This window comes from Chinchilla lanigera, unplaced genomic scaffold (genome assembly GCF_000276665.1).
Source record: "Chinchilla lanigera isolate Chin_1 unplaced genomic scaffold, ChiLan1.0 scaffold00057, whole genome shotgun sequence".
In the NCBI taxonomy this organism is placed as follows: domain Eukaryota; kingdom Metazoa; phylum Chordata; class Mammalia; order Rodentia; family Chinchillidae; genus Chinchilla; species Chinchilla lanigera.
In genome coordinates this window covers 13,042,357-13,057,209 of record NW_004955458.1, presented here as the reverse complement: position 1 = coordinate 13,057,209, position 14,853 = coordinate 13,042,357, and the positions used below count along the sequence as shown (strand labels likewise).

Below are 14,853 nucleotides of genomic sequence, written 5' to 3'. Positions count from 1 at the left end.
GCCTGAAATTTGTTCTTTGACAGATACTGTGGCAACAGCATCCGGGCCACTGCTAGTTGAAGTTGCCAAAACTCCTGGTGCCAGCCTTGGAGTTGCTCTCACTACCTCGATGTGCTGTAACAAACAGGTCATTGTCATAGACAAAATCAAATCTGCAAGTATTGCAGACAGGTGAGTGTCACAGAAAGCGCCTGCTTTTCAAACTTACAGGTGTGTTTAAAAATGGCATGTGTGTACACACATGTGGTACATGCACATGCATACATGCACTCAAGCACATATCCACACAAATGGTGAAAATTCAGCTCTCTTGCCATTTTATAAATTTCAGTTAGGAAAAGAAGCTAATGTTGTAGGGCTTAAAAATTTCTCTGTTACACTTCATGGTGTAATGTCACTTTACCCAGATGTTGGTGTGATCTTTAGCAATAGAAAAACAAAAAAAAAAAGAAAAAAAAACAAGCAGCTATGCAAGTTTTCTTACTGTCTCCTGGGGTAATTGTCTCTTCTTGATATAGGATCACTGAACTGATCTTTATTTAGTCCCATGCAGAGAAGTCGTAGGATTTCCTGAAGTGTTAACAATTAAGTCCTGGTACCATAAAATTTTATTCCTTTTTTTCTTAAATAAATAGAACACTATTTTTTAAATAGTGCAGTCTTTAAAGACAGACCTGCGACTGTCATAGTACATTAATACTATAGTTTCACAACCTTCAAGGGTCCCTTAAAACATCATTCATTCCAAAGTCACAATAAAAAGTACAATTTATTTTCCCAATTAATATTTTAGACTTGCAAGGTAAAAGAGGAATAGAAAAAAAAAAGAAAGAGAGAGAATGTCTTCCCACGTAATAAATTGTTCTGCAGCTCCTGGTGAGAAAACTCCCAATTCACATAGCTGAAGCACCCCAAGTAAATCAACATGGAATAATATTTTTAGATGGAAAGGATGACTTGAGATGCTTCTGTCTGGAGGAGTAGACCATTCGCCCTGGGTATTTTTAGCAGAACCAGAACAGCTCGTCTCTCCTGTACCTCCAGCCCGCTCCCCACGTCCCCTCACCCCGCCCGGACATTCTCCAACTGCAGTGCGGGGACCTGCAGCAGCCCCGGCCGTGGTCCATCTGCAGCTCCACGGTGGTCCTGGCCTCCGTGCAGACCCTTAGCAGTGGCAGCCGTTGATCCAGGGGTGTCTCCAGCTCAGCTGTGCAGGATGCTTTAATTCTGTCCCTCTGTTTCTTCCCGTTCCGCAGGGGGTAACCAGTGTAAGGAGCTGTCCACTGGACTGGTACGTCTGGATGCTGACTGCTGTGTTTGCTTTTCTCAACTCATCCAGTAGCCAGTCTCTTGAGCTCAGCGAGATGTAGCAGCTAGCCCCACCCCCAGCTTTCCCCTTGACTCACCATGCAGGCCTGGTTTTATTACTCACTCAACTCCTGCATAATTTTCATTGTCATTGAGAGCTTTCGTACTAATAACTGTTTAACTCCAGAATAACAAAATCACGCACAAAAATAAAGGACTGGTGACCTGCGGGCTTAGACGAAAGGATTAGGAGGATGTCGTAGCTGAATTTCCCCAACTTCTTCCATTCCCACACAAAAATGACCCCACTCCAGTTCTGTGAGCCGCGGCTTAAGAATCTGAATATTTACCAACTCATGTTAATAGGAAAGTCTAGGAGAAAGAAAAATAACAACACAGAAAAATCAAGGGGAAAATCTCCCTTTCCTGACTCTTCTCTCGCTCACATCTCTTCAGTGTTCAGCACCTGACCCCCAAGGTGGGGCATTCCAAGGACAAGGGAAAGCATTCCTTTGCATTTTCTATATTCTCCATGAGACTTCGCACTGCAGTGCACACCCCAGGCACCCAAAACTTGACAGGTGGTGTCTCCTATTCTACTGAAACGTTTCCTTTCTTTTTTTTTTAAGTAAATAAAAACTGTGTGAAATTCTATGAAGGACATGAAAGTAGTATTCCAAAGAGGAAGACACGTCACCATCCTGTGTTTCTGCTTGCATAGGTGTGGTGCGCTGCACGTGGGGGACCACATCCTCTCCATCGACGGCACCAGCATGGAGTACTGTACCCTGGCAGAGGCAACGCAGTTCCTGGCCAACACCACCGACCAGGTCAAGCTTGAGATCCTTCCCCACCATCAGACCCGCCTGGCCCTGAAGGGACCCGACCATGGTGAGAGGAGCTCTCCAGATATCTCTCTATCTTGCTCTGGCAGTGGTTTTCCTCCAGAGTTAGGAAGCAGAGGAGCGCTGAATTTAATTCCGCCTTTATCATTTCTTTTCCAAACAACGAGTTATCTTTGTTTGCTCTGCCTCATGGTCCCAATCCCTTTTTGCAAGCCACACATAATTTCCTGGAAACCCCAAAACTGAAGGAAGAACTACTGTGTGAATAGGCTAGTGCTCTTTGATTACAAAAAAAATTCTGGTGCAGAGTAAGAAAGGAAAGAAGGGAAATGGCTCGACATCCTGCTATTTGTGTCAAACTTCCCATCTACATGAGCGATAATCAAGACAAGTAGTAAAGCTTATTGTTTTACACAGAGTTAACATTAATTACCAACCTTTCAGGTATTTAGCGTGAGGGCCCGGTTGTCTGAAGGGCTGACTTTCTGTATGTTTAATCCGTTTGCCAGACTGATTGTTTCCTAGGATGGACACTGATATTTCTGATGAAACATCTCACCTAGCAGAATTTTTGACTCCATCTAGCCAGTAAAATAAATGTCACTGAGGGAAGCTGTGTATGTCTGCTGAGAACTTATAAACCACCCACCTGGGCATGTTTAAACGAAACCTGGTGTGAGAAAAGGGATTTTAAGTCCCAAATCAAATGAAGTCAGGCTTTCCAGTGGGGGTTTTATTCCAAGTCCTCCTGTTCCTTGAACCAAATTATCTCCTTATTTATTCCGTTACAGGAAGGCTCCCTAGTATCGGCATGTGTAGCCTAGAAAGAGACAATGCATTTTGTATCTTTGGAGAGAGCATAGTGTCCTCTGTACTGAAGTTTGGGTATGAGGAGGTCATTTTTATTATGTGTGTCCCACATCTAAACTGCATTGCATTTCTCTGCAGTTAGCAAAAAGAGTGGCAGATAATTCTCATACTGAATGACTCAGCTGGATGTAACCTTTTTAATTAAATGGACTTGGACAGGCCTGGAGCTAATGAAAACCTCCAGTATAACATTCCCCTTACCGGATTTTAATGTTACACATTGGAGTAGAGGACGATGCCGCACAGGCGGGTAGGAAAGGAAAATCAGCATCATCTGAATAGTGAAGCTGAGGACCTAAGGGAGGGCGCGGTTCGTGGAGATCAGAGCGTTCCCAGCAGTATCCCCTGCAGGCCTATCCGACACACTGGCAGACAGCTTTCTGAAACTGTTTCAGTGTCCTCTAAATTAATAGGAAGTCGCCTTTGGATCTGAAGCACAGAATATATAAGAATGCATTCTGTGTAGTGCTTTTTCAGCATAGTGTTTTGCTTGCTAAATTCTGGTATCGGTGAACTGGAAATGTGTAGCAGACCCTTTAAAAATGTCACTGCCTCTTGCAGCCTCATTTATTTAGCTTTTATTTGTTAATAAAAGTTTGACTTGCCCTGTGTACAAATCATAAATAGTTTCCAACTCAAAATATTAAATACGCATTTGTGAAAATACTTAGAAAAAAATGAATTTAAGTACTAAAATGTACGGCCAAATATGTTTTTTCTTCATTGGGGAAACCTGATGTTACTTCTATTGGGGAGGTGGGAGGCTGGCAGTTTAAGTAACTGTAGCTTCTGGCATCGTGATGAACTTTCCTGAAAGTAGTTCATTATCTTCCTCGAGCCTACAGGCATATCTCCTTCATTTTACGTCAGAATCAGACTTGCATTTGCAAGAAGAAATGAATACTGACTCCTAATCATAATTAAATCAGTCAAGAAAGAAAAATAATACAAACACATTGTGTTGTGTTTGAAATGCTCCAACTTTTATTTTTGCATCAGTGGAGTTTTACATAATTTACCTTTTTCCACAAGAAAGTTCTGGTTGTTTTTTTCAAGATCTCTGATGCCTGAACAGTGTTTCTTTAACCCATAGGTCGGTGGAGGTATACATTTCCCAAATTTTGAAAGCAACAAAGCGTTCTCAGTGTTTTCAGAGTAATGCTGAAATGAATTTATAAAGCTGGACTAAGACATCAGTGTTTGCTTCTGCTGGTAGAAGGCAACATTGAACTGTAACAAGCGTTCAGGCAGCGAATATAGCTCAGTGGTAGAGTGCTTGCCTGACAAGAGGCCCTGGATTCTATCCCCTGCACCCGCACAATAAGGAAGAAACGAAGGAAGGGAGGGAGAAAGGGAAATAAAAGAGTTTTCCATGAGGTTAGCGATTGTTTCTACTGTGAATCATTGAGAAATACAATTGCAATGGAAGGAAACTGAGACTTTTCAAAAGATGATGTGACCAGACTCACTAGGCTTGATACATCCAGTACCAGGAGGACGCCCCCACCCCCACCCGTGAGCTCCAGAGAAGGCCGCCAGAGCTGCTTTCACTGGATTTCTCAGTTGTCCCAGGCAGAGCAAAAGGGTCCAGTGAGAGAGGAGAAATAAAGACAGCACCTTCTGTGTCATAAAGCTCTTCCAACTGCAGTGGTGATGTAGCCAGCCAACAACATGGGATTCCACTTTCTGCTCCCTTCTCTGGAGCAGGAGAGTTAGGCACACCCACGGGAAGGGGCGGAGCAGCACCGTGGCTGAGGGCAGGGACTCTAGAACAGACCCCCGGAGCTTCAGTTCTTGCTCCTCTACTTAGGACCTTAACCACCTCACACAAGTTTCCTGAACCTCAGGTTCTTTCTCTGTGCAGTAAGGGTTAAAATAAGAGCTGCCTCACAGGTAGCCCAGCTAGCCCACAGAAAGCACTTAGCACAGCGCCTGGAATATAGTAAGGACTCGGTGGAGGTGGGCTGTCCCCGTTGCACATTACATAAGAGGATGCCTCCGAATATTCCTTACAGAATGAAAGCATGTGCCAAAATGCGCTATCTTATTATTAAGCTCCTGGAATACCTACCTTATATATCAGCAGCAAGTAGACCGCTGTGAAACACAGTAGATTTGTGGAGGGTACGTCCAAACAGACAGCAACTCTCTCTGTCCTGCACTGTGGTGAAGATGAGGATGTTTTGCATTCCTTAGGCACAGCATGCAATTTTGTGCATTGTCTTATAACGTTTTTGTCTCTTAATTATTTCCTACGTGTGAAGATTTACTCCCTCACAATAGCTCAGGCTCAAGGAAAACATCATGGTCCGCGACCAGCTGGCCCTTTCCTTCTGCCGCACTGCTCCTCCTGGTTTAGGTTCTCTCTCCTTCTCCGCTGCTCTAGACCGGGCCACTGTCACTTTCAGGCCATCACTTGCACTTAAGCTGCTTATAGCTGGTGCAGCGCAAGACATGCAATAAGTGCTCCATAATAGACTCCCTAGAGCAGTCTTTTATGTAAAGGAAAATGCTGCCACGGATGGATGTGGATGCTCTGCATGACATTGTTGTTCATTCTTGGATTCATCCATTGGTTCATTCCTTCATCAGTCACTCTATTCCAGGCCCTGTTCTAGTTGCTAGGATATATCTAGTGAGCAAGACAGGCAGAAGACATCCTTATTTTTATATGTATATCCTAGCATGAAGAGATAAACATTACAAATATATTACAAGATAAAGCTATTTCAGCATTAAGTGCCATAAAGAATATGAAACAGCAATGTGCTAACGTGGGAGAGGCGGCTGTGTGAGCCAGGAATTTAGCAGCAGCCTGTCTCAGGAGGTGGCACCTGAGACAAGACCCAAATGATGAAAGGAGCCCGCCATACAAACAACTGGGGAAAGACTCACAAGTGCAAAAGCACTGGGGCAGAAAGGAGGCCTGGCTTGTTCTATGAACAAGCAAAAACCTGGGCAGCTGAGACGTGGAGATGAGGAGAGAAATGCACATGGAGCTAAACAGATGAGTAGGGACTGCACTCAGCATTCTTCTGAATGAAAAGCAGTGTAAGCAAGTGTGGTGGGTCTGACCTTGTACTTAAAAGATCGCCCTAGCTGTGCTGGGAATACCCGGAAGCAGGTATGGGTCAGGGAGGCTGGGCCCCAGGTGCTGCAGTTGTGTAGGTGAACATGGTGCTGGCTTTAAGTAGGACAGAGGCACAGGAGAGAGAAGTCCAACCAGAGAGCACAGAGGGATAGAGGAAAGGGCCAGTTGACTTGGTTCTATGAAATGACAGTGGCTCTGAAAGTGTTTTTCTGCAGATTTCTAACAAATCCCCTAAAACTTGAATGTCTAGTGATTGAAATTCATTGAGTGAGAGACACCGCTATTTCCTTTAAAAGGCACTTTATTTCTGGTTTGTGGATAGAACAGTAGGCAGAATCAATGTTATTACTCATAGCTCATTTGTTTTTATTCTGTGGACCAGCACCATGCTGAGCTCCTTCCGCACGTAACTCTCACAGCACCCCGCAGAGCAGACGCCTTCCTAGCCTCCAGGTTACGTGGGAGGACACTGGGGCTGAGATGGCCGAGTAGCTGGCCAGGGTCGGACAGAGAGGAAGGGCTGAAGACAACTGAGACCCAGGTCTGCCTGGCTGCCCAGTGACGTGTCCCCGCAAGGACTTCTGTGCCGTGTCCCCCCTCGCTCCAGAGAGGACCAGAAAGGCCAATGAATCCTATTCATGGGTGTTATAACGCTTATCTAGATGACCTTCCTCCTCATACATACATAGCATTTGAGTCCACGTGAATGACTGCTGTAAAATAATTCACATGTAAGATACCTGACATTAGAATTACAGAAGCAGGAGATAAAGTTTTATAATTTTTTTTAAACTCCTTTGAATTAATGAAAACCTTTCTATCAGGCATGGTATAAAATATGATTCACATTGCAGGACACCGCTTTGAAAATCAAATCTTAACATTGAAATTACACTTGAACCATGTTAAATACTTTTTTAAAAATAAAAGAGGCACCAGAGCTCTGAAGTAATCCGCATTAAACTTTTATAGTGCCTTAAGGGAATGTGGAAACATGAAGTAATTTAAGAATTAAATATTTTAAATGAAACATGCTTTTTCAAAACAAGTCAAAATACATTGAAACCTTTATCTTCTCTTTATTAGTCAGGATACAAATAAGATTCTGATCCTGATAGATGATTAGAGTGGTTTATTAAGAAAATCAAGTTCAAGTGATAGAGCGTAGTGCAATTAAAATGTCAGAGCAATAAATTGGAAAGTGGGACTAGTTGGCCACAGGAATCATGAACCAACGTGATTTATTATTCTTTCTTTTCTTTTTCTCTAAACAAGCGCTACTAACTGGCCAGGATTTGCAAATCTTTAATTACTGACCATGCGTCATAGATCTTTGTGAGACTGACTTTTAAGTTAAAAAATGTTTTTAATCTCTGCTGTGAAGCACAGGGGGAGATTAGAAATTGATTCAGTATTCATCTTAAAATGAGAAAAAATGGATGGGGGAAAGGCGTGCATTCTTCCTGGGAAGATGAAAAGTTTCCATGTTGCTGATGTTAATCATCTGTTTTGCTGACCACTGAGAAAATAGGAAAAGCCAAGTAATTTTTTTTTCTTTGCAAGTAGCTTCCATTTTTGTTACTTTTTTTTTAATTTGTGCAATTGTTATTTTTTTTCCTCTTTTTTTTTTTTTTGGTTCTGTGTTTGTTTTTCGTATTTCTCATCATCACTTCATGTGGGCAGTGAAAATTCAGAGGAGCGACAGGCAACTTCCCTGGGATTCCTGGGCCATGAGCCAGTGCAGCCTTCACCCAGGCCACCACCATAATCCGCACCACTCTGACCATTGCAGCGGGCCCGCCCTGACTTTCCCGAAAGCGCCTCCTCCAAACAGTCCTCGTAATGTTCCGGGCTCCTCCTCCTGCTTTTTCGTTTATCCCGCTCAGTCCTTCCCCCTCTAATTCACTGCACCTTTGGCTTCATGGATGTTGTGTGCTTTTTTTCAATAATGTCGCATGTTATTTCTGACATCTCCCAAGTGTATTTCATTGGAAAGCATTGATCGTTCAGAAAGGACGTATACATCTAAAACGCTTTCTATGTGGTGCAGCAAATAATTCAGAATAGTACAAGTCTGTGCATATGAAATCACTTCTGGAATTTATGTCAGAAACTATGAAAATGAGATGATGTGTTTGAAGCGTCAGGTGGTTGTTTCTGGAGAAACACCTGACTTAGTTTGGATATTTTGTCTAAAGCAAAACCCACAGAGCCTCTGCATCCCTGTGTGCTTCTGAGGGGTCCCACTGCCCCTCCGTACTTACAAATGCCTGTCGTCTGGGATTCCAGAGCACTGCTCCTGAGGCCTGCTGTCTGTCTGGTGGAGTAGCTACTAACCATTCTCTGCGTCATGTGTGTCTTTCTGGATTACTGGCGGGCAGGGGTGGCAGGCTCGCGCCCGCCCGCGAACGCTCTGTGCCAAGTCCTTGCTCTCTTACAGCGGCTTTGGTGTCTTCATCGTTCTCCCCTACCTCCATGAGCGCATACAGCCTGAGTTCTCTGAACATGGGGACTTTGCCTCGAAGCCTCTACTCCACCAGCCCACGTGGGACCATGATGAGGAGGAGACTGAAAAAGAAGGACTTCAAAAGCTCACGTGAGTGAGACCTTACCCATTGTTAGTCACTTGGGCAGCAGAGAAGGTGTGGGCGAGGAAGTCCGACGTCCTAAAACCTGCGGGGGGAGAATTTCAAGCACTGAAATGACCACGCAGATGCTGAGTAGCCAACAGCTCTGGGCCAAAAGCCATCGCGTGACCCCCGCCGTGAAAATGGTAGTGATTACCGCACATGTGACTTCACACGGAATTAGTTCGCACTACTCTGCTACAACAGTTTATCTGGGATTTTTTTTCTTGCTCTTCTGATGTCATAACATAAAGAGGTACTTTTTCCTTTAAGACTCCTTTATATTCTGGGTAGCTTGAAACATGAAATCTTTGCCTTTAGTTTCTCATTCCCTCTAAAACAATTTCAGGCAAACTCCACTCCTCTCTTGATAAATGTAGAAGAATCTCATGCATTTATTTAATGTTAGTATAAATTCCATACTGTTACATTTCCTGGCCTTTCCCAAAAAAGCAATGATTAGTTTGAATGTTTCTTTCAAACTATATCTCATCCCCCTAATTTCTATTTCTTCTTCGTGGATCCGCTGAGAACCACTCCTCTCACAGATATTCATTATCACTCACTGCAGTTGATTAAGAAGGATAGAAGGATGCTTATCCTTCTAGCAAGCATCCTAAAGTCCAGGAACTTCAGCTATTCTTGAAAATATTAGTGTCTGGAGCAGCCAGGAACAATATAGACTGAGCGAGATGGAAGATGAAGTTGAGTGCTTGCTTGGGGTAATTAGGTATATGTACAAAGAGAAAAGTGATCGAGTGCCTTACCAGAAAAGAAATGCAAATCACCCCCACACTGTAAGTTTCTGGTGAGGACGGTCATAATCCTCACCATGTCCACATAACTTTGAAGGGAAAAGAACACCTACCTGTCCAACCAGATCTGATCCCAGATTGGAAAGGTGTGAGTCTGTGTTGCACTGTATCTTTTTGGTGGATGGGATGGTGATTGCTTTAAAGAAATCTGAAGAAGGTGGGAGTGTCTTTTCTTCCTTTGCTGAGGAAATGAAGAAATAAGGAATGCTCTGTCACCTAAGTAAAACAAACCCAGATGTGCGCAGGCTGGTGTTGACAAGATAATATTCTTGAGGAGGGAGTGGTTATGTTTTGGCCATTCATCTTGTTTGCTAGAGATTCCCTGACACTACATGGTCTCTCACCGGTCACATCAATGCCACCAACACCGTGGGACACCGTCTGTCACCCACATTGGCACGCGGTTTCCTCACAAGAACCTGCAGGCTTCTTTACAAAGAAAAGTGTACAAATGATAGAGCTTTGTGGTGTTCCTGAGATTTTGATTTACCTGCCCTTTTGAATATAAGAAAATGTATCAACGTTAGTAATGAAAACCTGAAATTAGAAAAAGAGAGAGGAAGTTTGTTTGAACAGGAGCATCTAGAGCCCCACTCATTTCTTAGCTGCGACTAAATTCCTTACTACAGGAGGAAACTGGTTGAGGGCAACATAGTGAAGTGGTTGTGAGTGAAACTGGCACCCCTGCCACATCAGGCTGCTTGTGTCGTTGAAAGCTCTGAAAGGTTCGCCCTCACTGGTAGACCGTAGATCCAGCAGGCCTGTCATCCTGGCATCATCACTTTCTAACTGTAGGATCTTTTCAGGTTCGTGCCTCTGCCAGAAATGGGGATAGTTATAGTGCTTAGCTCGCTAAGTTATTGTACAGTTATATGAGGTTTTGTGTCACACACACATGCACACACACGTGCTACCACAGTATCCAGTGAACCATAAGCACTATTAGTTAGCTATTTTGCATAGTTTAACCATAAGCACTATTAGTTAGCTATTTTGCATATATACCTCAATATGAATTGTCCCATGGGACATGACTATCCAAGGTATGCGTTTTCTACAGTGGTAGACATAGGCATGACATAGGTCTTGAAACTTTCATATGATGCCTTCAGGGTTTGAGGAGGGTATTTATCTGTGGAATTTTTGTACATATAATGGTTTCGCAGTATTACTCCTCATTGGCGGAGACGGGCTAACAGCAGGAAAGACCAATGAAAATGAATTCAGTAATGTCTGTACCGTTTGCAAAGGCTAACCATTTGTTTGTGCTAGGTGAGACTTGCTGTGTTCATTAAGGCCCTTCATTAGTGAATGCAAATGTATGATAATATGTTTGGCTCTGACAAGTTGATATTTACACATCTTGAATTGGATAGTGGAAACAAAGCTGAGGCCGCACCGTCATGGATACCTACAACCAGCTCACACATCTTCTCTCAAATCAGCACCTTATTCTCCCGCGTGGTAGAAATATAAACAGAAACATGGCTCAGGGTACTTCCCATTCATGTTTGCTGTAGACGCTAGCCACGCTAGACCGCCACCAGCAACAGATGTAATGGGTGCTTATAAACACGGCTGAGGAGATCATAGTTTTGTATGTTAGTCAAACAATAAAGCCACAAATGCTATGTGCTTTTATTTCTGCCTCAGAAAGACTTACAAACAATAATCATAGCTTCCAACTTCTGAAAAAAAAAATTGAGAATTCTTTTTTTTTAGTGCTTAAACTTGATATGGTCATATTAGGTGTAAAGGTCCTTCCAAGTCACTGAGAATAAAAATTTTATTGCCACTTTCATTATAGCCTGGTTTACTTCTCCCATTTTATTTATGTCTTTATTCTGTGGCACCATTTGCTGCCCACTTTCTAATACTTATGTTTCTATGGCAACCAGGCTATTTGTATGGATGCTGAATCGTGGTTAAAGTCACAAATATAATAAAAAGTCTCTTTGCTGTATTGGTGATGAGTTGAAGCCAGAGCTTGTAAAACAGAAAAAAACAACCTCAAATGTATCTCCAGTACAAAGGAAAGACCGAGCCCAAAAACAATGAACTATGCTTACATAAGAATTAAAACATTGTGTATCATTGACAAAGAGGAACACAGAGTGTCTGTAACAACATTTCATGAGGATTAAAACAAAGAAGTGTTACGTTTGCTTCTTGGAGAGAATGATGGGCATTTCAGTAGACGCACACAGCCCCGCAAGGCTGGAGAGCCCTGTGCTAGAGGAAGCTCTCCCTGCCTCGCTTCTGAACCTCTCTTGCCTTTCCCTCACACCCGGGCCGTCCCCTTTTCTGCCACAGAGGACACAGCTCCTTCCAGAACCCACCGTCCGCCTGCCACGGCAGCGTGCTGAGCAGCGGGTCCGCTCTCTCCTTCCTGCTTCTATACGCAGAGCCCGCATAGACCTCGCTGGTTCCTGGCCTTCCTGAGTTGCAGCCGATTGCAGAAGTTAGAAAAACACATTTCCAGAATTCTTTACTTCTGTGGTCACCATCACCTACTACTAGAGAGGGTGAAAGGAAGAAAATTTTTAAAAACTAGCAAATTTTATGGTCCCTTCCCCTGAAGAGAGAACCAAAGGTAAAAGCAGCTCATGGTAATGGTAAGCTTTTGGAAGTGAGTGCAGGAAGCCCTCAAAGGGGACAGTTTAGATTGGAAGCTGCCTCACTCCCCGCCCCACCCCCACCTGCAGAGGAAGATGCCCCCCACCCCTGCACTCCCCAAAGGAACCGCATGACCTGCAGTGACGTGGGTCTCCCTGAGATTGGCCTCCTGAGACAGAAGACTCAAGTTATACGGTCAAATAATAAAACCTTCCAGGATCTCACCTCAGTACTTCCTAAATGCTTGTCATGTCTGAGAGTAAACTAAACAGCCTCCTAAACTGAAAAAAATGTGGGCAGCTTTTCAACCTTGAGAGCCCAAAACTTAAAAATCATTGGCTTATCTTTGATTTCCCCTGGAAAGATAGGAATTGGAATAAACCATCGTGGCCTGAAAACCTGAGGCTGTGAACAGAACCTTGAAGAGTTGTGAAGGGAAACCACACAGAGCAGATGTGAATCCGGAACACACAGCAGTTGTGACCTGGACACACACCAGGGAGCTAGACATGAATGCGGACGTGTCGGCGATCCAGTCCTCTTTGTCTTTACGTTGAGTAGAAGTAGACACGTAGACACATGTTGAGACAGAGCCAAGAGCTCATAGGCTGTGGCTGGCTGCTTACCTCACTGGAATATCTGCTACTGGAAAGGGAATTTATTATGCAGACTTTAGAGGATTACATTCATATTTATTTTCTTTTATTTGTTAACCACATTAATGAAGCAGGTAATTGAGCCCATCTTTTTTCTCCTTCAAGTAATCTTGTTTTTTATCTTTTCGCTTCTCATCTATAAGACTGTCATTTATCTTATTCACATCTGGTAATAGTTTCTAAGACTCTGATACATGTAAGTTATCAATACAACTTCAAATGAAATTTTACAGTGTCAAGGAATAGACTCCCTTATGTTAGAGAACTTTTAGAGATCATTTATTTTAATCCCATATTTATGATGTAAATTATAACTATATAATTACAAAAAAAATCTGTAAGTTTACTTTCAATCCTAAGTTAAGCTGGCTAATAATTTCTATCACATCAAGTTTTCACAGACAGAGCTTACAGAGGTACTGATACCATCATTTAGTACTTACATCTATTTCAAAACTTCTGAAGAGTAAAATTCCTCAACTGTCTGTTTCAAAAATTACAGGAGGTCCCTCCTTTGAGGTCTCCACTGATTCTACTCTAGTTCCACCTACACCTATTGAGTCGACCTATTTCTTCCTGGTTCTTTCTTAATGGAGATGGAAATAGATGGTTTTCAGTTTTTAACTCCAACTAAGTAGTCTCAAAACTCTAAATCAAATTGAGATTCTGAATGAAGAAAATGCTGGTGGGAACCTGCAGAAAGAGTCGCAGAAAGGAAAGCGTTGCTGCTGGGATTCAAAAGCTTGCCTAGAAGGTTAGTGGAAGTAACCTGCCATGGAGATGATGCCCCAGAGTGTGCTCCTGTGAGGAATGAGTAGAAGGAAGCATAATTCTCTAGATCCCTACTGGCCGAAGTCGTACTTCGTAAGTCACTATTGGGTTTGTGTCACCAACAGCAAGAAGTGTGATGTGGCATAAAGGTACTCTGAACATCAACAAAGCTACATAGAAAATGTATCTGAATTAGTGTGTGATAGTGCCTGTAGCAGACATTGGCACTGTACGCCATCCTGTGTACAAAGCCTGGGATTGGCGAGCATTCCTAACATACACGTTACAGGCTCTTTAACTGTAATCTAGCTGAGAAAGAATGATAGTGTTTCCTTTCAAGGAAAAGTAGAGTTTTTCTTCTTCCTCCTATACAAATAATCCACCTCTCCCTCCCTTACCCTGTCAGCTACAGTGATCTACCATGATTTTTAAAAAGTCTGAGTCCTGAATACTGACTTCTAATTATTTAGGGTAACTCAGCAACCTCTCTCTGAAGTGTCAGCTCCAGGAAGCAAAGTTCAGAAGATAACACAGAAATGGATTCATTCCTCATTTATCCAGCATTTACTAAAAGCTCCAAGAACTAGAATTTCAACGAGAATAGAATCTAGTCCCAACGTTCCAAGAAGTCAGATCAAGTGGAGAGAGAAGAACCAAATAAAAACCTGATAAAAACTGGAAAAGGAGGATATGTCAGAAATGTGCAAAAGTAAACACTTAATTCCACTTAGCATTATGGAGGAAAGGGGCGTTGAAAACCCAGGGGCGGGACTAACACATCGGGTGTACAAATGCACGAAAGTGTGCAAACAGGCCTGGAGCATAGCGCACGGGAGGAAGCAGGGAAGAACGTGGGACTGAATAGGTAGGAGATGATCTCTGGAAGAGTTTTGCACACACCACGAAGGTTGAAAAGTTTGTTTCACAGAAGATGAGGACCATTGAGATATTCCCAGCGTTGCCTGTTAGAAAGTCCAAGCAGGTGACGAGTTGAAGCCCTATTAGCATAAGACACCAGGCTGGGACCCACTCAGGATGTCCGTACGTGTACTAGTGATGATGAAGCCCTGTTCTAGGGGACCGGAGAAGTTGGGGTCTCATCATAAAGGAAGAGTTCACCTAGTAATAATATTTAGAAAGCACCAAGCATGAGGGGACCTTGAAAAGTGTGATAGAATAGCTGATATGAAAAGTCATGAAATATTAAAGTTTTGAAAGTAAAAGGGTAAAAGAGGACTTGCTCATCCTGTAAGA

At 43.0% G+C, this 14,853-nt stretch overlaps 1 protein-coding gene across 3 annotated transcripts in view; it reads left to right on the top strand.

Annotated features, from left to right (window-relative positions):
• Grip1 (glutamate receptor interacting protein 1) overlaps positions 1–14,853 on the top strand; it is a 208,512-nt gene that overhangs the window by 122,160 nt on the left and 71,499 nt on the right. For 2 of the 3 annotated variants that reach the window (XM_005397455.1, XM_005397454.1), the window contains exons 9-12: positions 24–171; positions 2,030–2,199; positions 7,798–7,953; positions 8,555–8,710. In XM_005397455.1, coding sequence (XP_005397512.1) covers positions 24–171; positions 2,030–2,199; positions 7,798–7,953; positions 8,555–8,710 — 630 coding nt within the window. The remainder of the gene's footprint in view (positions 1–23; positions 172–2,029; positions 2,200–7,797; positions 7,954–8,554; positions 8,711–14,853) is intronic. The other variant, XM_005397458.1, reaches the window with a different exon arrangement.